This window comes from Podarcis filfolensis, assembly GCF_964270895.1.
Source record: "Podarcis filfolensis genome assembly, chromosome: 5".
NCBI lineage: Eukaryota > Metazoa > Chordata > Lepidosauria > Squamata > Lacertidae > Podarcis > Podarcis filfolensis.
In genome coordinates, this window is record NC_139608.1 from 51210711 (window position 1) to 51232495 (window position 21785).

The 21785-nt window shown below is 40.5% G+C and overlaps 1 protein-coding gene across 1 annotated transcript in view; it reads right to left on the minus strand.

Moving 5' to 3' along the window:
• PDZD8 (PDZ domain containing 8) overlaps positions 1-18111 on the minus strand; it is a 39075-nt gene extending 20964 nt beyond the window's left edge. The window contains exons 1-2 of the mRNA XM_083616676.1: positions 15817-18111; positions 1089-1211 (exon numbers count right to left, since the gene is read on the minus strand). Coding sequence (XP_083472802.1) covers positions 1089-1211; positions 15817-16694 — 1001 coding nt within the window. The 5' untranslated portion in view covers positions 16695-18111. The remainder of the gene's footprint in view (positions 1-1088; positions 1212-15816) is intronic.
• Between the last annotated feature and the right edge of the window lie 3674 nt (positions 18112-21785).

Consider the following 21785-nt stretch of genomic DNA (forward strand, 5'->3'; position numbering starts at 1 on the left):
CCGACCCAGGATCTACCAGATCCCAAGTAAGTCTAACTACCATATCACAACAGCATCATGCACAGTCTGCAGCCTAGAGCTGGCAAAAGGATCAGGCCCAATAGTCCTTCTCAATCCCATTGCCATGAGCTGCTGGGCTGTAGCTCTGCAAGGACTCATCAGCAAGGAGGACGGATTTGTCTTGCACACTAAAATATTAAAATACCAGTGGATAAAATGTAATTCATATACTGCTGTCTGCTATTTTGATGTTATACTTTACATTACTCTGTCAAGAGAATTATCTGTATTTCATCTGCTTGACAGCTCCTATCATCAGTTCTGTTTTTAGAATCTTTCAACAATTAAAACCTTGCAGATATCAGAGGCAGGGAGCTATTAGTATTATAAACTTGATGTTCTAAGTGCAACTGTCAACAAGTACTCTGAATATTTGTTCTGTTATAGAACCCACTAAACAAAGCTGTGCTCATAACAAAAAGCTAATCATCCCTGGCCTCCAAATCAACCAGCCTTAGATTTCAGTAGACCAGATCAGTAATTGCAATTGTCATGAGTTTTAAGGGTTGACAATACATTTTAAATTTGAATTGCTATCTAAAGATCTGCTTGACAGAGTTACTCATTTTTGCTCAAGAAGTGCTAAGGCAGTACTTCTATACAAATTTACATGGCAGTAAACCACACTGAACACAGCAAGCACCATTAATACTTAAGCATGAAGCAGTGTTACAGTTACAGTCTATTCCTACTCCATTTAGAACACCAACAAAATGAAAAAAGGTATTCTTCATTTGAAATACATTTTTGAAGATACAAAAAAAAAGAAGATACCAAAAAAAAAAGAAAAGAAAAGAAGAAAATGTGCTAATAGAAGCTGCGAGCAACAGCTCCTAATCGTCTTTGTAATTAGCAGAGAAAAGCAAACTAATGTAAAGGAACACATATTTAGGAATTAATTTTAAATAGTGTCGGTTAACAAACTCATTTTATTTTTAAGAGCTACAGTCCCATTCCACAATCCACAAGGGAAATCCAATGGAAGACATTCAGTGAAACCAGACATGCAGAGAGTACCAAGAACATACCTTGAACATTCTATTAAGGAAACTTTCAGTCGTCCTTCAGTTAGTGAAAAATTTTGTATACTGAGATTCCAATCTCTAAATTCTTCAGGTGGCACAACTTGAAATGGAAAAAACGGCTTGAACCTAGTCAAAATATATGTATAAATAGGTTAAAAACTTTCCCCCATAGGTGAAAAAAGCATACAAAATTTACACACTGCAACAAAGAGATGAAAGGTCTGATTGTAAGAACAAAGCAACTGCGTAAGTAACACTATACAATACAGTGGTACCTCGGGTTACATACGCTTCAGGTTACATACGCTTCAGATTACAGAAATAGTACTTCGGGTTAAGAACTTTTCTTCAGGATGAGAACAGAAATCGACCTCCGGAATGAATTAAGTACTTAACCCGAGGTACCACTGTATGTCGAATTGAAAAGTAACATGATTTTGTCAGATTTGTTTAAGAAATATATGAAAGAGTTATCAATTGGAAACTTGATTTAAAACAGTCTTTTTTCTTGCCAATTTAAATCACTGATTAAAATTAATCTACCCAGCCCCTACCCTCTTCCCAAACTTTCCCCCCATAGGTCACTTGAAAATTGCTGAGTGTCTTGTTGGACCATTTGATGTTTATTCTGTCTGTTGTAGAAATTGTAATGTGCTGTGCTAGGTGCTGTATCATTTTTAATTGTATTTTTATTACTTTTTTATTTCTTATACAGTGGTACCTCAGGTTACAGATGCTTCAGGTTACAGACGCTTCAGGTTACAGACTCTGCTAACCCACAAATAACTCGGGTTAAGAACTTTGCTTCAGGATGAGAACGGAAATTGTGCTCCGGTGGCGTGGCAGCAGCAGGAGGCCCCATTAGCTAAAGTGGTGCTTCAGGTTAAGAACAGTTTCAGGTTAAGAATGGACCTCCAGAACGAATTAAGTTCTTAACCCGAGGTACCACTGTATTGTATTTTATTGTATTACAATTTGAATACATTGAAGTTCAAAGAACTCAAATATTAAGTGTTCTTCACAGACACACTGTGGACCACTGTTTGCCAATCCCTGCAATAAGGTATTTGCCTGACATGCGGATTGGAACTGAATGGCCATGTCCCTATCGCCAGATGTTGAGGCTGGCTTTTGTTGCAACAGCAAAAGCCACTTTTTACCCTACTGAAACTAAAGTCAGCCAACCTATTCATGTTATAAATTAATGATTTGCAAATATCTGTTTCTTCCATCAATATATTTTGGGATCCCTAAAATCTCCGTTGGGCCTGGAAGTTCCAGAGGCTCAGACAAAGTTTCCAAGTTATCCACAGAAGTTCAATTTTTACTGAGTAACAAGTTGCATATGGCTTGCCTCCTCAAGACACCTTATTCTTTATACTCTATGGTTTGAAGTTGGCTTGTTTCAGTAATCTATCTTTAAGACTAACCATAGTTTAGTTTGGTTCAGACCCACTCTAGTAATGGTTCGGCACTAAAATTGCCCTGGTTGATGACTTATTATGAGAGAGACAGAGAGTGTGCAACCTTGTAGATCCTCATTTATCTCTCAAAAGCTTTTTGATACCACTGACCCTAAGTGTCCTTTTGGAGGTTGAGGATTGGAGGCACTGTGATATGGTGGGTGTTTTTCCAGCAGAGCTGTCTCCAGACAATAAACATTGGGAGACTTCTTCTAGGTGCCTTGACAGTTAAGCAGAAGAGTCCTGCAGGGTTTTATTCCGTTCCCACTGCTGTTTAATGAAACCATAGTGAGAGCTATTGAGGAAGTATGGAGCATAGCATCACCAATATACTGATGAAACGTGACTCTATTTTTCCATAAGCCGGTCAGATGGTATAGGTGCTGGTGTGTGTGGCTTCAATGGCTAAGAGTGTCTATCAGCATTTATGGCTAGTTTGCCAGCTATGGTCATTCCTAGACCAGGATAGCCTAGCAGCCCATGCCCTAGTAACCTTCTAATTAGATTACTCTAACATGTTCTACAAGGGACTGCCCTTGAATACTTGAAAGCTGCAGCTAGTGTAAAATAGAGCTGCACTTATTGCCAAATGTTACTGGGATCAATTCAGGGTGTTTGTTAGCTTATAAGCAGGCTTGTGCAGAAGTGGAAGCAGCCGGGTACACTTGCCCTGGGCCTCAGAGGGACTAGGGACTGGCTGCTTTTTTGAGTTTATAAATTTGTTCTAACAAAATTCATGCCCTGGGCCTCAGACGTCTGCCCTATAAGTCCTAAAGAACTTGGAACCCAAATACTTGAAGGAGTGCTTCTGCCTATATCAGCCTGCCTGAGCCATTGGATCTCATTGACAGCTTAGCTCAGCAGTGATTCTAGAGAGGGCTTTCTCTGTAGTGCACACATTTATTGAACTGCCCCCTCCGAAAGGTGCATAATGTACCTTCACTACTGTAATTCTGGTGCCATCCAGACAGCGTTTTGCCCTGGCCTTCACAGAATACTGAACAAAACAGAATCTCTGGATGAGATCAGCCACAAGAAAAGCAATCAGTTTACTGCAGCTATACATCTCATTTTAATTGTGTAGTTGTATTAATTATTTGGAAGACTGATTTAGAATTTGTTTTATTGCTGTTTTAATGTGCAATTGTAAACTGCCCTAGGATTCTGTCACCTAATGGGCAGTATGAAATTGGGTTTTTTTAATATAACAACAACAACCACCTGTGGTTAGTTAAAAATGAAAGTGAAAGCTTCTATTCTCTTTAGAACTGAACAGGCAGTTGAGCGAGGAGTACACAAGCTGAGTTTCACCTGGGCTTGTTCATGTAATGATAAATCCAGTTTTTAACCATAGCTTATTGATACAACCAGATGCAGCCAAGTAAATGCCAAGATAAAATTACTATAGACTTCCACCTAAACATTAGGAAGAACTTCCTGACAGTAAGAGCTGTTCAACAATGGAATTTGCTGCCAAGAAGTGTGGTGGAGTCTCCTTCTTTGGAGGTCTTTAAGCAGAGGCTTGACAACCATATGTCAGGAGTGCTCTGATAGTGTTTCCTGCTTGGCAGGGGGTTGGACTCGATGGCCCCTGTGGTCTCTTCCAACTCTATGATTCTATGATTCTATTCTATGATTCTATCCTTCTAAGCGGAGTTCACATTAATTTGCTCACCTTTGCATACATAAAATGTTAATGGATGCAGATACTCGCATGCTAGTATCTCAATGGATACAATACTAGCATGCTAGTATTGGAATAACTGCTGAAAAATAGTTTTCTCAACAGGAACAGCATAAAGAGATAAAATAACTCCTAACACATTCTAATCAGAACTATCTGTTAATGTTGTGCCACTGAAATTATGAGTTTATGTGTGTCCTTTCACTGACCTCTATGACAAGGGGAATATCAAATGACAGGATTGCACAACAAACCCTTATGATCTCCAGAGGGGTAGCTGTGTTAGACTTAAAGACTAACAAATTTTACAATGGTATCATTTTATTATGCCATTCAGAACAATTTCCTCCTTATCATGTGGGATAGTGTTTTCCGAAAAGCAAACTTGTACTGGAAATAATCAGTACAAGTTATTTTTGTTAGAAGCTAATGTTTATACACTATTACAAAGACAGTAAGTTTATAACACAGACTTCTACTATGGCCTGGCATATACAATATAACTATTGCAATACATTTTACACCCTGCAGATCTGATAACTGATCATACGGCTACATTTGCTGCAGATACAAATTTCACCAGTGCTGCAGAACTACAGTGCTCTACTCTAACCAAGGGTGCAGATGTTTGTCTGCATTCACAATGCAGTTTACAGAACCTTGTCAAGATACCCATTGCATATTATTTAAGTTTAAAAGCAAAGAGAGCAGAATGGAATTTGGCATGTTTTTCAATACGGAACTCCCCAAAATAAATAACTGTCCCCATGAAGCAGATTGTGAATTCAATTTAAAACAATTCTCAAGCTCATCATAATTTAAAATTGGATTTTCTTGAGAGAAAGATTTGCAACTTTAGGCAGATCCATTTTCCACCAGCAAGATACAGAACCTGTTCTACAGCTAGGTTTAGCTGAACTGTAGCACTCATTTTAAATTTGACCAGTCAAAACTTCAGTAATGTGTGTCAATAATATATTATATAAATACATGATTGTTTCAAGAATAAGCAGCCTTCAACAAATCCACTTGTCATGGTGAGTGCGGCACCACCCCTGAAGAGGATGACAAATGGTTAGTCTTTGTCATCAACTTCAATTTTCACCAACTTGAAAATTCTTTAAATTTGCCCACCCTCCTAGAAGATTAATACAATTTTGGGAAGAGGTTAACCCAGCTACCATCTGCCAAACCTACAAAACTGGGTAGGGCTGAATACTTCAATCAAGTACTATCTTAAATAGAATAACGATCTATAGCTTATTATTGCATTTTTATCCCATCCTTCCAAAGTGATCAGACTGGTGCACTTGAACTAACATATTTTATACTCAAAACAACCCTGTGATGTAAGTTAAACCTCAATACAATAACTGGTCCAAGGTCACAGAATGAGCTTCATGGCAGAGTAGAATATGAAAAGAATCTCTCCAGCCCTAGTCCAACACTACCCACTAAACTACACTGCCTGACCTGCTTTGGAAGTCCCTCTAGCAAATACATAAGACAGATGTTGCGCAATCATCTTCATATTTATAACATGAAAGTTATACTCAGAAAGTTCTGAGTTAAATAGAGCTTCTTAATTAAATGTACTTATGATTGCTTTCATTTTTAATTTCTAAGGTATGACCAGTTAAAACTTCAGTAATGTGTGCCAACATCATTATATAAACAAGCATAGCTTCCTAAATATATCTGTTATTTTTAGCTGCCACCAGGAAAGATGCTTGCCATCATCAGACTATAAAAATAAAATGATTTCTCTTATCCTTTTGAGACAGAGATTCAGCATTAAACTTTCCACTATTCTGTCTCATATTTTCAACACACACCACCTTTGAAAACCTCTTAAGTTGTTGAGTTCTTAAAATAAGTCATCGAAAACAGCAATTTAGTGCTGTCAATTTAACCTTAACTAAAGGCTAAAAATTGAATGCATGTGTCCCAATGAATTTAGTGGTGTTTATTCCCAGGTAACAGGAATAAAATCAGGCTATAATAACAGTTATTGCAGTTATTAACTGTTGGCTAGCTGCTTATATATCCTACCATAGTGAGGAAACATTGCAGAAGCAGTATGTAAAAACACATAAAACTTAAAATAGACTCTTGTTACTTCTTCTTTCACACAATCTTTAAGAAACATATAGTAAAATGATCTGTGTCCTTGACTGACACCCCTGACCATTATCGAGTTACAAAGATGTTTCTGCTGAACAGAAGTTTGGAGGTTTCCTGAATGTATCTTCGAAACATACGTCTGACTACTTTCAAGTTATGAAAATACTATCTTCCCATTACTGTCATGAGAACAAATGTAGGAAGAAATTTGAAACAGCCCTAAAAAGTACATATACAAATACATGTGAACAGGGCTTGATGTGGAGAGGAAAGAAGCAGCCACAAGGAGCTGCTGTTTTGAGCGGAGAAGTGGGGGAAGTTTAAAACAGAATTATTACAAAATCTCCACACACCCCTCCAGCAGCTTTCCCTCCTTGAAAGGTTCCATATAAAAGTTTACAAGAGTACTTAGGCATTGCTACTCACACTTCCATGGTGGAAATTAAGTTTGGAGGAAGATATGCTTTGGAGTAGATGGATGGCAGGGAAAGGGGTAAAGTACATACACAAACACACCCCAGTTAGATTTCAGAGGGTGCTTTTCATTTTTAAGAACACATATATGTAGTTGCCCCTAACAGACAATAAGGAATATTTCCCCAGTTTTAAAAGATGTGTTGTGACAAAGATGTGAAATAAAATCAAGTACTCCATTACTGCTCTTGCCATCTCAATTTAAAATGCTGCAGTGACCAGAAGCAATAACTGGCAGAATTCTCACTTCAACGCAATTCTTAAAGGCACAGGAGTCCTCTCAGGACATAGATCTGGCACCCAATGACCTCTTGGCTCCCTCACCCACATCCCCAATGCTTTTCCTTTGGCCTCTTGGCTCCTATACTTGCCTTTCCCTCAGGATCATATATTTCACCCTGCTTTTCTTCATTTGCCTAGCCTCTGGGCACTCTACTTCATACATTCCCTATCCTCCCAGGCCTTCTCCCAGTCAGCTTAGCTCACCCCATACAGCTTTTCTTTCAATAAAGTCTATGGGGTTCTATACCCAGACAGACAAGTATTCCTTTTTATAACTTAGACAGTGAACCTTTTGTTGCCAAGTTCTTGGTTCTCTGAGGAGTTAGAATGTTCTGTGCCATCACACGAGCTCATCTGATGTCCAAGGCATCATCGCAAGAATCACGTTATAACAGACACCAATTATGTTCAGTTTAATTTCTATGATAAAGAACTGTCTCAAAGTAAAAAACGTAAACTATATTTGTAACTTATGCTTTCTGGAATATACACTGGCAATTTTTAGAATGCAGGAAGATAGAGGATTAACATAATGGTTCCTAGAAAGAATATTCTCCAGTTACCCAGAGTTTACTTGAAAATATTAATAATTGTTCCGCACAATAATTACATTTTACTGTTGTATCTGTGATGCAGAAATGTTACAGAAACCCTAATAAAGATGGTTAGCTATTCAACAAAGGCAAGGGAGAAACAATATGCAAGAGTATACTATATAGACAGACAAATCTGAGGAAATACGTTGATAAATGGTCAGAATGAGGATTCACATTATTCATTCTTTCCTAAACACCATAGGTGCCACATAAAATGGTTATGTCATATTCCGAAAGATAAAGAATTCCACTGGGAAACTGTTAGCATCCTGCAAACCTAATCTAAGAGCCAAATTGCAAAAAAAGTATATTTCAATTTAAAATTACCATACCTGCAAGTTAAAATCATATTTCTCAAGTGAAACAAAAAAGTAAAGAATTCCACTCCTTTTATGTAACAGACTAATGTCCTTATTATATACAGAGCTCCCTTACTGATTTAGCTACGTTAAGCAGATTAGGTATCTAATGGATGAACTCGCAAGACCTTGAATTAGGAAACACAGCAGCTGGCAGATTTTTCATATTACTTATGTGGAAATAACTTCTCATAGAAGCAGGTGTGTGAAAAGCAGAACTCAATGCTTTAGTTGCAAAGCACTTTTTGAAATGCATGTAGCAAATATTTTTTATTATTATTAGTGTAAACCAAGCTTCAATAAAAGTTCCCCAGGCAATGAATAGTATACAATAAACCACAGAACTTCCCCCCCCCAACTAGAAATAATACAACTATAATTGTCATAAATATGATAAAAAATAACCACCAGCAGCTTAGATTATCATTATGCAGTACTGATGTGACCATCTCATAAACATCTGAAGGCCAGGTGGAATAGATGCTTCAATTCCGTCTGATGTCTTTTCATCACCTGAAGATGTATCTCCAATTGGAGGAAAACCCATAATCAGGGAGCCATATTGAGAGGTTAAGTATGAAGGGTCTACAAAGATAGGCCTAAGAAAGGAGACAGAAACAACACTGCCTATATGGTGGCCCTGGACAAAACAGCCATAGTGACAGAGGCTGCAAAATTACCCATACTAATTCAAAACAAATAGCAAGCCTCTACTATAAGCTTGTAATAGTAAATGTAAGGTAAAGGTAAAGGACCCCTGGACTTTATAACATATGGATGGATGCATATTGTAAGATCTGAGTGCTGGAAAACCAAATGCAATTAGGAAGGCTGTTTTCAAGCATTACACTTCTACAGGAGGTCCCACAGGCCCAAGGGATTGTTTCTCAATATAGGCATTCTTGCTAATTATATATACTTCATTTCCACAAGTCTTTTTCCATGGGACTGGAGCACCTTTGCTAAAATTTATATTTAGATTAATTTTTAAAAAGTAACCTAAAGGAAGGGCATGATGAAAGTTATTAAAATTATGATTTGTGTGGGCAAAATAAAACAAGGTAAGTTTGTCTCCTACCTTCTTAAAACTTGGATGAACTTAGGATCATCCAAAGAAGTTTAATGGTGGAGATTCAGGAAATAAAAAAAGAATTTCTTCTCACAGTGTGTAAGAAATTAAATGAAGTCACTGCTACAAGACACTGTAATGACCAGTGTTACGCTATTTTGTAAAAGGTAAAGGTAAAGGGACCCCTGACCATTAGGTCCAGTTGTGACCGACTCCGGGGTTGCGGCGTTCATCTCGCTTTATTGGTTGAGGGAGCCGGCGTACAGCTTCCGGGTCATGTGGCCAGCATGACTAAGCCGCTTCTGGCAAACGAGAGCAGCACACGGAAACGCCGTTTACCTTCCCGCCAGATTTATCTACTTGCACTTTGACGTGCTTTTGAACTGCTAGGTTGGCAGGAGCAGGGACCGAGCAACGGGAGCTCACCCCATCGTGGGGATTCGAACTGCCGACCTTCTGATCGGCAAGTCCTAGGCTCTGTGGTTTAACCCACAGCGCCACCTGCGTCCCATTAAGCTATTTTGTAAAGAGTATTAAACAAATACATGGAAGGTGTCTATCAAAGACAGGTCTCCATGTTCAGATGCAGTATGCCACCGAGTATCAGCAGTTGTGGAGCAACAAAGGCAGTGCCCTATTCCCTTCATACCCTACCTGTGAGGCACAGAGATACACTAGGTTAGCAGCTATGGGAAAGTGGATGCTGGACTAGATTAACTATTAGTCTGCCCTAGAAAGTATCTACCTAAACTCTTAACTTTTCCTTCCACAGCTAGCAATTATACCCATCCACTGATTTATTTGTGGAACCCTCTTGTAGTACTGCACAAAGCTGGGGAGATTGTCTTTACCTGCAAACATCTAATCAGTAACAGCCTCAAAATCTGTGTTGGCTGCATTTGTGTATCTACCACTTGAATGGACATCATTCAACATGCAAATTCACAAAGCAGATGTTAGAGAGTAAACCAGTCACCTTCAGTGCAACAGTTGTTTGCCCCAGAGAACAAAGTGTCCCCATTAAAAGAATGTTCTAATTCTTTTTAAATTGCTAATACTTACTAGAACAAAATGCAAAACAAAGAACACAAGCAATAGACTATTTACTGTTTTATGTCCATATTGCCAGTTAATACCTATATTGTTTGTTTGTTCTGTTTATATACCACCCTTCAGACAGAGTTGGTTTTCAGAATAAAAACACAAAAGATACATAACTTAATAACAAACAATATATCTGCAGCTTGAGGTCAAAGTTGCCTTCCCCAGTATGGTGTCATCCAGACATTATGAGCTACAGCTCTCATCATTCCTAACCATTTGCCATGCTTGCAGGGATTTGAAGTCCAAAACAACAGGAGAGCAGCACATTGGGAAAAGCTTCATTACCTGAACTTTATTTGTCCTATGCATGGGTGATTAGAAATGTTAAAGTACCTTGTTTTTGTACTCTACATTACGTTATCCTTTCCAGGACTTCCAATTCTTGACATGCTTTAATAGCTTTTTTTAAAACAATAGCATTTCATACGCTCTGAGCAAAAGAGCTATTTTTCTTCATCTCTGAAAGATCCCTTCATCGTTTTCATTTAGGTACCTCTTTGAAAAGGAGTAATTACCACACCACTTCTTTTCAAATCTTATTAATTAGTAAATAGGCTGCCTATTATTATTGTTCTGTCCTTCAGTCATACACTGGTAGGAAGTACTATTCCCAAATATCTGGAAATGACTTGACACCAAGGTGACACCTTGCCAAAAAAGAGAAGAATAATTTGGACAAATGTCAAAGCCTTGGGGTTGATCCAGCTGGGTCAACACATTACAACTCAGGCATACTTCTTACTGAGAAGATTGATCAGCGTGTATTACTTCAGCCTGCAAGAAATACCATAAAAAATGTCTAGCACATTTATGTTTTAGTCTAACCTTTATCCCGATATGCTAGTTTTCTAGTTACCAAAAGCAAGGCTGCAATATGTAATTATCCAATTAATCAAATATCCATTTGATTGGCTGAAAAAGGTGCCCATGATCAGTAAGGCATCAGGCGCCAAGACCCAAACCAATGGATTCAAGTTACAAAAAAGGAGATTCTGACTAAATATCAAGAAGAACTTTCTGAGAATAAGCGCTGTTTTTACAGTGGAACATACTCCCATGAGAGGTGGTGGTCTCTCCTTCCTTGGAGGTTTTAAAGCAAATGTTGGATTGTCATCTGTCAAGTATTATCTAGTTGAGATTCCTGCCTTGCAGGGTACTGGACTAGATGACCCCCGGGATTCCTTCCAACTCTACAATTCAACTTAGAATCATAGCATCATAGATTTGGACAGATTCTATGATTACACAAACAGTACTTAAAACCTGCAAATGCCACCTTAGAAAAGGATTCCCTCCTCTTTAAATATCTAGTTTGATTATCACTTTAATACTATCTAAGTTCAATATTATTATAATTAAATCATGTTTAACTAAATCTAGGCCACAGCATCAGAATACACAAACATAAAAAATCAGGAAAACTTTTAAACAAGGGAGAAGTTCTATCAACAGAACCAATTGAAGAATATAAGAAAAACAAAAGAAGCCAATTTTAGCTTCACTTGATTTAGAGATGGAAAATATCAAATCAGAGCCAATATTGTTACGAAGCAGCTATTAATATTCTAACTCCTTTTTTTTCGTCAAGGGAGAAGCTGTTTTTAAAAACAGATATGCACTAGATACGTTTTTAAAATACAAGATGTGCCATGTGAGAAAAGGCTCTTATAACCACAAAGTTACATTTTAAAAACCTGTCTAAATTTGGAATTATAGTTCAAATTAGAGACTTGCTAGCTGAAACAGTACATCATTCCAGTAGGGGTTTATTAATACTCCAGAAAGCACCTGGAAGATTGCCTCACCAGCATCAGATTATAATAGACCTAGAATCTGCATACTACAAACAGGGAGAACAACAATAGCTAGATCTGTGAAAAATTAACTTTTAACCTTTGGTACTAGCAAAACCTATTGGACCCAGTGGCCATATTTCAGTAAATGAAAACACCAACATATGTAATAATCACAGATCAATTTTGTCACCAGGAACAAGATAAACTCCTATGAGGAACCAAGATCTGTGCTTTCCAAAGTCACTAGGAAAATAGAAAGTTGTATCATAAAGTAAAGACCAGAGTTGTCTCTCCCTTTTCCATTTCAGTCTTTTTGGCATTTAATTCAACTGTGAGAATGGAAGTGGAAAGTCTTTTTACGATATTTCAGTGTTTTGGGTTCTTCAGCCAAAATTTCCAGCTTAATTAAAAAAAAATGAAGCAAGAAGGAACAGCAACCCTAGCCACTAATGTCCACTTATTTAGAAGCAAGTTCCACACGCAACGGAACAGACTTCTGGGTAAATATGAAAAGGATTAAAATTTTGAAAAATAAAATAAAAAGCTGTCTATTTTCTGTCTATATTGAGGTATTATCTGATGAATAAAGGAGGCCACTTTTATACTGTGGTATATTCCAGGCTTGTTATGGAATAGCCATGCCTGTAAAGTTTAGCTGTTCAACTGTGGAACAGATTCCCATGAAGGGTGGTGGACCCTCCTTCCTTGGAGGTGTTTAAGCAGAGGTTGGATAGCCATCTGTCATGTATGATCTAGTTGAGATTCCTGTAATGCAGGGAGTTGGATAATGATGGGGTCCCTTCCAACTCTACAATTCTATGATTTTATAAATCTGTGGTATCAGTGATTTACTGCCAGTTAGGCCCTACTAAATTTTCTCTACCAATATCCATTGGTTAAAATCCACTGTAATGCAAGGTATTCACTCACACAATGAGGATTCTCTCCTCCCTCTGCACCTCACACTCAAAATCTTCCTGAATCTTCCAATATTCAGCTTCATTAGCTATCCACAAATTCTGGCATTACGAGGGAATTTTTTCCTCTATTGACTTTCTATGTGCTATGCATAATTTTATATGCTTATTTCATGTCGCCTCTTACTCATCTAAACTGAAATTCCCCAAAAGCAAAACTTACACCATTTGTTCAGTTGCAGAATACTTTGTAGTGTGCAAACAACACAATCACTCCAATGATTAGTTGAATACTGCAAGGCACTCCCACCCCTGAATGAGGGACCTGCTTCCTCTCCAAGGGGATCAGGCTGATGGAAACAGAATCTTCTAGTGCTCAGGAACACATGCTATGTGAAAAACTATCCAACATCTCCCAGCGCCTTGCATGGTAGCTACTATTGCATTTAGAATAAAACCAAGTGCTTTATTATTAAGCATTATAAAGTTCTAAACTTGGTATTTGGGATTGAGATATGTAGGATATCTCAAAATTGGTGTTTTTAAAATGTATGGGCACACATCCACAATCTAACATTAAGCTGAAATACCTTGTACAACTAATGATAAAGATGGTAAAGGGAAAGGAAGGAAGAAGACAAGTAACCACTCCTTTCAGGACAAGCTCAACACAGAAAAATAATTTCTACCTGCATTAGTGGTTAAAAGACAAAACCAAAAGCTGTGAAAGGCAGCTGATCTGGACTAAATATCAACAGAGGACATAATCTTTTGAACATGGTGTGGGTGTTTTAAAGTGTTAGAAGAAAAGGGTGTAGCCAAGGGGTGTCAGTGAACAGACAACAACTTTTCTCTTTCTTCTGCTACTTTATACAAAGTCATTTTCCCAACAGAGACTATCTACAAAATAAGAGAGCATTAAAACCATGCCTCTTAAAAATTCTAGCAAGTTTATGTAGTTTACCAAAACAAAAAACAACCCCCCATGCTTCCAATTTGTAAACAGGGTTCCATAAATACACTCACCTGTTTGCCAGTTGCAAGCATCTCTGCACCAAACACCCAGCACAAAAATATTCCCACCCCAGGTTGTCCATAAATAGAAGAATATCAAGAGGAAACACAGAGAGTCCTCCATTCCCAGAGTTCTCTGCAGGTCAAAGAGTACCAAAGAGTGAGTGAGATGTTATTTACATCTCTTGCAAGAGAGAGAATATTAGTTATTTTCCCTAACTAGAGAGGAAAGAAAGACATGAAGTTTCTTTCCTTCCAGAAAGGCTTTTGCAAATCAGAGTAGAAAGGGATTTCATAGGCCACCTAGTCCAACCCCCAGCTAGATCCAGGAAATCCAGAGCAAAAGCATCCCCAACAGATGACCAGTCTCTACTTGAAGACCTCCCGCAAAAGAAAGCCCAACCATATACCCCAGATAACTGATTGGTTTCATGTTCTTACCACTAAAAAGTTTTTCCTAACATGCAACCCAAGTCTAACTTAACATGAAACACTCTGGTAACTTAAGCCCATTATATATGCTCTTGCTCTAGGATAGCAGAGAACTATGTAACAGCCCTTCAGTATTTATGCTTGACAAATCTATGTTGGCTTCTACTAACCACTGCGTTTTGTCAAGATTTATGCTTACAAATTTGTCCCTATCTAATCTGTTCAAGTATCTTTCCTGGTAGCAAAAGCAGTCTAATCTTCCTCTTTTCTGAGAACTGGACCAACATTTGGCTATCTCCAGTCCTTGCCTATTCTCAAGGATATCTAACAGATGATAGACAGAGATTCTGAGAATACATCAGCAGCTTCTTCTAGTACCCAAGAATGCAATACATCTGGTCCTAAAAACCAGAACTCTTTTAAGGTAGCTAGGCATTTTCTGACCAATTCCTCTTCTATCTTAAATTGCAATCCTGACCCTTAACTACTGTCGCAAGGTCACATACAGTTCCCCTTTTAGGAGAAAACAAGAGGCAAAAGGGTATTAAGTAGTTCCTTCTCTTTATTACCGGTACATGCTAACATTTCATCATCCTTACAATGAAGCAGGCCTAGTTACCTTCCTCTTTCTTAAACCATACAATCCATTTCATTACATAGGATGCCAGCCTCGATTTTCCTATCACTGCTCTAACAGGTCTGGGTATGCATCTGTATTTGTCCTCTGTGACGACCTCTCCTTCCTTTCATTTTTTCTAAGTCTCCGGGGGGGAGGGGTTAATTCATCACCAAACTTTTTGGTCAGCAGCATCAGCTCTTTACATTTTGCCTCATATTTTTTCCCATTAGAATTGTGATTTGCCTTTAGTAACTTCTTCACTTCATGAACTCCCACTAGTCTTGGGCTCCTTTCTTTATTAGTATATCTAGCCATGGAATCCTACCTAGCATTTCTCTGAGCTGATTAAATCCAGCTTTCCTGAAATCAAAGGTACATGTTTGGCTCTATTCACCTTAAGCTTTCCACATGATCAAGATTTCCAGCAGACTGGAAGAAAACAGCAGTGAGTTACTGCTTGCACTTTCTTCAAAAAACAACAACAGAATAAGGGGTACCATGAGGTGTGGAATGGGGGAGTGGGGTCAGCAGTACAACTAAATAATGGCTTTGATAAGACAAACCAAAAATCTGTGGACCTATGCATATGTATACAAACCATTTCATCTTCTAAAAATGCCACCTTCAGAAGGCATTTTTGCGAATGTTATCATCACTGTTGTTATTACCATGTTTCAAATACTACTACACAGTGTTTACTAAGAATAAGCCAATAGAAAGTTTTCCTTCCAACAATTCCCCAAACTATAATGGTGAGTAAAGTATAGCTTTGCTCCAGTTAAACCCAAAGCACCTTACCTGATTTTATAATGAGGTAAAGTATGTTTGCGCCTAATGACTTTCTTGAACTGGCTGACAATGATGGAAGTAAGTTGTGGCAAGGGCCTTCCTTCGAACTGTGACTTGACTTCAAGACCAATCACAGGCTCGTCGACAAAGGCGAAAGACCAGTGAGTGAAGGGCAAGCGGGTGAAGACCAGCCTCACCCGACCCACCACCCTAGAGATCTTGGCAAAGAGATATGCCGACTTGCCAAAGACAAGGTCGGCATCAATGGCCAAGTGAAAGCCACCGTTGTACTCAACGTCCACCTCAAAGTCTAGTTCCTCGGGGCATCCTTCCTCGCTACAGGTCACCGGCCTCAAGATCTTGATGTTCTTGAAAACGGGCACAACGTTCCCAAAGGCAACGTCTCTCAAGCTGAGCCCCTCCAGCACCTTGCCTGTCACCTTTGTCTGGAGCAGCTCCTCAAACTCCACCTTGATCTTCCTGGTGACCCAGTGCCTGACAAAGCCAGTGTCCTTGAGCTCCCTGAAGAGAAAGAGACAGATGGCATTGAGCCAGTAGAGGGTCTCCTCGGTGAACTCCACCACCGAGCTAGAGGAGGAGTCCGAGTGGGTGCCCTGGTCATTTTTGGAAGGGGACTGGCTGGGGGGCACGCTGCGAGAGCCAGCCCCCTCTTGCACCCCCCCGCCGCCGCCGCCAACGAAGCCGGCGAAGTACTCCTTGAGGCTGGTGTCGGGCACTGCCCGGGTGGTGTAGATGCCGGTGCTGGGCGCCGAGGACGGCCCCTCGGGGGCTTCGGGCTTCCTCCGGTAGAAGAGCAGGATCTGGCACAGCAGCGTCAGGCAGGAGCCCAGCAGAGCCGACAGCAGCATTCCATACACCGACAGCATCGCCTCAGCGCCTCTCGCCGCCCCTCACGCAGCCGCGCCGGCTTCCTGCGAGCCGCCTACCCCGCGGCCCTCGCCGCCTCACGCCGCCGGCGCCACGGCCAGCCCCGCTACCTCCATCTTGCGGGCAGCGGCTTGAGGGGAAACGGGCGCCGCCGCAACTCCGTCAAAAAACAAAAGCAACAACCCGGGGAGCTCGAGGTCGACGCAGCCCCCCCCCCAACACTCGCTCCCCTCAGCCGGCCCCAGACGACAAACCGCCGCCGTATCCACAACTCCTTCCCTCCGTGGCCCGCTCCGCCTCACACAGCAGCAGCGGCCGCGGCATCCGGGTCTTTTCTCGTCTTCTCGCGTCCACCGCCCCCTTCCTGAGGAGAGACCAACTGCCACTTCTCTCCCTTTGGCTGCCCCGTCCCCTCTTCTGTCTGGATTGTAAGGGCTGGGGAGGTCCGGGAGTGGGTGGGTTACGTCATAGGCTACGCCGTCCCATGCGCTGACCTCATAATACTGCGGAGGGAGGAGGGAAAAAAAAGTAAGGCGGAAAAAAAGGAGTTGCGCATGCGTGTTTGTTTCTGGCCCCTCCTCCTCCTCCCTTCTGTTGCTTTTGGTTCCCGCTACTCCCCCCGCCCGTCCGGCATGTTCTGTGTTCAAGGCTGGTTGAGAGGTTAGTTAGTGTTTGTAAGGCAAAAGGGTTGAAAGTGTGAGGATCCATAAAGGCACCGTAAGAAGGAAACGTGGTCGAAGCCTGTTTCGAGGGCAGGCTCGGGCTGAATCCTGTCTCCACCAGGGGGGTTGCGGAAGCGGTGTTTTCTTTATCAGCATAGGATGCAAGCGGTGTTCTAAGAATAACAACAGTGATTCTGAATTCGGACACACGCGCACCCGCAACCCGCTTTGCTGGCCTGGATTTTATTTGCTCTCTTCCCACCTGGTCCACCGACAAAGCAATTGCAACCAGCGCATTAGTTTATTGAACTTATAAGCCGCTTCCCACAACAGAACGTCCCGAAGCGATAGAATAAAACATACACAAGCACATCAAAAATATAATTAGAGCAGAAGCATCAAATGCTTGGGTGCTACCCGAATGTCGTGGGAAACAAACGTCCTTTTTTTGTTTGCACTTCACCGGCATGCTCCTCCCACCCGCGTCGTTTTCCGATCTCTGTGAAAATCACTCCCTTTCTCCTGCTTTTGGTTCAGATTTAGGCAACTACTACTGCCAAGAAAATGAATGAAAATATTCTAGCCAAGATAACATTGGCACGCAGCTTATACTTCACTGAACATAACAGTTTCAAGCAAGAAGGTAGCCGGACCTTAAAGGATTGCAATGACTTAAATATGCCGAATCAACACGAAGGATGGCTTTTGTAATGAAACAGACAAATCGAAAGGAACCTGTAAACTTTTTTCCCCGTGCAAAAATAAGGGGAAGAGGAAGAGGAGCAGGTGCGGAGCGGGAGTGAGTTTTGGGTGTGAAATTAGGCTCTTGTGAACATGACAAAATACCAAATCAAAGTCCAGCGGATGGGGGTTGCCTTTATTTATCTTTTTAAAACAAGGCCTTTAACCTTAAGAAACACGCAGAACTTGTATATTGCTTCATATATGCTGTTTACGGACCAATTACACAATGCAACTGAATTAGGCACAGATTTCATTATGCTAAAGGGAAAAGAATAACAAACACAGGTTTTCCAGTTTTCCATTAATGTTATCCAGATTCAAAAGTGCAATGGAGTATTAATTATTCAGAGTCACTGTTGTCCCTCTTTTCCTCTAAAATAATGGTTTTTGGATGGTATGAAAAACTACATGTCTCTGAGTGATGCTTTAAGATTGCAGTCCAAACAGCACCTACTTGAAAAAGCTAAGCAACAGCAAGATTAAGGGGTCTTGGCACTTTGGGTTAAGAGTTTATCTTTGAGGCAAACCTGCGACTAGTGTTTTTGAGAATAAAGGTTTGTTTTATACAAATTTACAACCTGAGTTTTGATGGAGGAAGTGCAGAACATTACACTCCAATAGTGGCTCTCATTGCTCCTCTCATAGCTTCAGCAAGCTTGGGTCTAAAGCAGCAGCCAGTCATGTCCCCATCCATGTCTCGATGCAGCCTGTTCTAGCCAGCGCACATTCAGTTTTGGCCTTCTCCTTCCCCCAAACCCTTGCTCAGTTAAAAAGACAGGTGGTGATATCACACCTCATGTTACCTGATAAGTGACCTAGAGATAGGTCAATTAATCAAGAGTCTAAATTTAATCACACTGGACAAAGAATTGATAATATTGTATCCTTTGTGACCTTACTGCACAATGCACTTCTACATTGTTGAAATAAAATAATAAATACCTGTAAGTTAAAACTGAGTTTTTAAAAAATCCTTTTAAAAACCCTTAGACATGTCTTCTGAATTGTTTTGGGGATGGATCCAGGGTGGGGATAGGTGGGTGTCTGACCTGCCCCCCAATCAACATACTGCAGTGCGTTGTGGGGGTGGGGTTTTTTTTTTTAATGTCTGGCAATGTTTTGTTGGGTGCCATCCATCACCAAACACCCTCAGTGGGCTGCAGCTGTTTTGAGCAAGTCTGGTGTTCCACAAAATTTGAATAAACAAACAAACAAATAAAGAAATAAAGTGCCTGCACGGGCAAAAGGATGCATGCCCAAAATGAAACCAGGTTTTCCACAACTCAGGGCGGGTGGGCTGCTGGCGGGGCAGGCAGGCAAGAAGACACACACACACACATTTTAACTCACTGTTTTGCACAGGTCTGGTAGATAAATATTCAGGGTGGGTGGGAACACATATTTCAAATACATCCCATTGAACACTGCCCCCTTGTGCGGATGGAAAACAATGAGATGATGATTTTAATTGAAAGGGCTCATGTGTGGACATACATATGCAAAAGCACACATTAAAAAGTTTTATGTACGTGACGCACAAACTTATTAGCACTTGGGTATGTATACAGCCCTAGTCCTGGGACCTTCTGGGAAGCACAGAAGCACATGAAGGCAACTACCCTCTCCTATATCTTACCCCTCAGTCCTTGGCATTCAGAGGCATATCAACACTGAAATTATAAAGCATTTCCTTTGTTTTGAATGACTAACCTCAGTTCACAACACCGTATTTCAACCTAACATAAGGTGTGTTCTTTATTTCCAACACAAGAGCTCTTGTTTTTGAAACTGGATCTGGCAACCCTGCTTTTGCATAACCACTTTATGGAAGGGAGGCTGAAATTGCTGACAGGTGCAGCTGTCTAGCCCTCCAGTGTCACATAACATATCGGGATGCAATTGGCATGTGGCACATGGACAAAAAAAATGACATTAAGGGATGTGAATAGATCCATCCTGGCCAGATAATGCAGGACACATTGCTGCAAAGAGGAGGAGACTGGGCAGATGGCTTTTTGTCCTCTTATTCTCTCTCTCTCTCTCTCTCTCTCTCTCTCTCTCTCTCTCTCTGTGTGTGTGTGTGTGTGTGTGTGTGTTTTAAAGGGAGCTAAGGCAATTGTCACAGGTAGGTAGCAACTTTAATTCCAATTTGTTATTTTTGTACACCAAGTATTTCTGATTCCCAATATGTAGATTCATCTTGCAACATAAACACTGGCAGATTTCCAACTATGTGTCTTTTAGCAAGCTACTTTTTTTCATTGTGTCTTTTGTGTGGAGAAGATGGATAGGGAACAGTAGAACCTTGCCCTCTCCAATGAAACAGGAAAGTTGGAAGATTAAGGAAAAAATAAAGTACTTTCATACTTTACATAGCGCATGAATAAACTGGGGAATTTGCCCTCACAAGAGATTGTGATGGCCACCAAAGTGGATGTCTTTAAAGAAGCTTAGACAAACACAAAGAGAAAAAGGCTATCAATTGCCACTAGCCATGATGGCTATGCTTTTACCCCCACTACTGAAGGCAGTATGCCTCTGAATACCAGTCGCTGGGAATCACAAGTGAGGAAAGTGTTGCTCTTGGTCCTCCATGCAGGCTTCTCCTGGGCCACTGTGAGACCAGAATGCTGGAAACCAATGAACCTTTGGCTTGTTCAACAGGACTCTTAAGTTTTTTCCTTTGCTAATCACATTACATGTATAGTTAGGGACTATTACATTTACATTATATGAGATCAGCAGAAAGGCAGGAATGTGAAGCCCAGTCAAGCAAAGTGTGTGGAGCTACACTAAATCAACAGCTATGTTTACTGTGGCAGTTTGATTGCTTACCAGAAGCAACATACAACTCTTTGATTTCAAAGTTTCCACACTTCTGGGATTAATATTCAGGGCCATTAACATGATTTATTTTGTCCACAGCAATAACACAGGTATTATATGCACCACAGAAGGAGCCCACGTATTTTTCTGTATTAATAATATATAAATACGAGTTAATGAAGGGGGGGGGAGAGAGCAAGAGAGACAGTTGTGTTAATTGACTTTCCGAGATGCTAATCTATGGCTCATTAGCTTTAAACATAGGTCTTGCAGCATGGTGCCATGTAGAAATAATGTACTTTAGCTGGAAACACAGCACAGTAAATGCAGCATGGTGTTCATCCATTATTCAGCTTATAAACACACACACCCCTCTATTTGTTCTCCGGAGAGTTTTAGGAAGCAGGATGATTAAAGGCACAGGAAGAGAGGTCTGCAGATAAACATGCATAATAAAAGCCTGGAGAGGAATAAAGAGCTGGTGCTTAAGTATGCAGGAAGAACTGTTGCCTAAGCTACATGCTGTGGTGGTAGTAAAAAAAAAAAAAGGCATCTCAATCACAAAGCAGAGATGGGGAACCTACATCCCTCCAGATGTTGCTAGACTACAATGCCCATCATCCTTGGACAGGGCCAGTCCAAAATATGGCAGAGTGAGACAGTTATCTTAGGATGGAGGAGGGGTGAGGACATTGGTGCTCCCCTGATCCTCTGCTCACTTCATTATTAACTTGGCATATATTATTAACTTGGCATATATGTTTAAAAACAGCCTTTCTAGCTTCCATGACAAACTGCGAGAGCAACTCTGGTATCCTTTTGGCCACTTTGGCCAGAAGGTCTCATTCTGAAGGATCC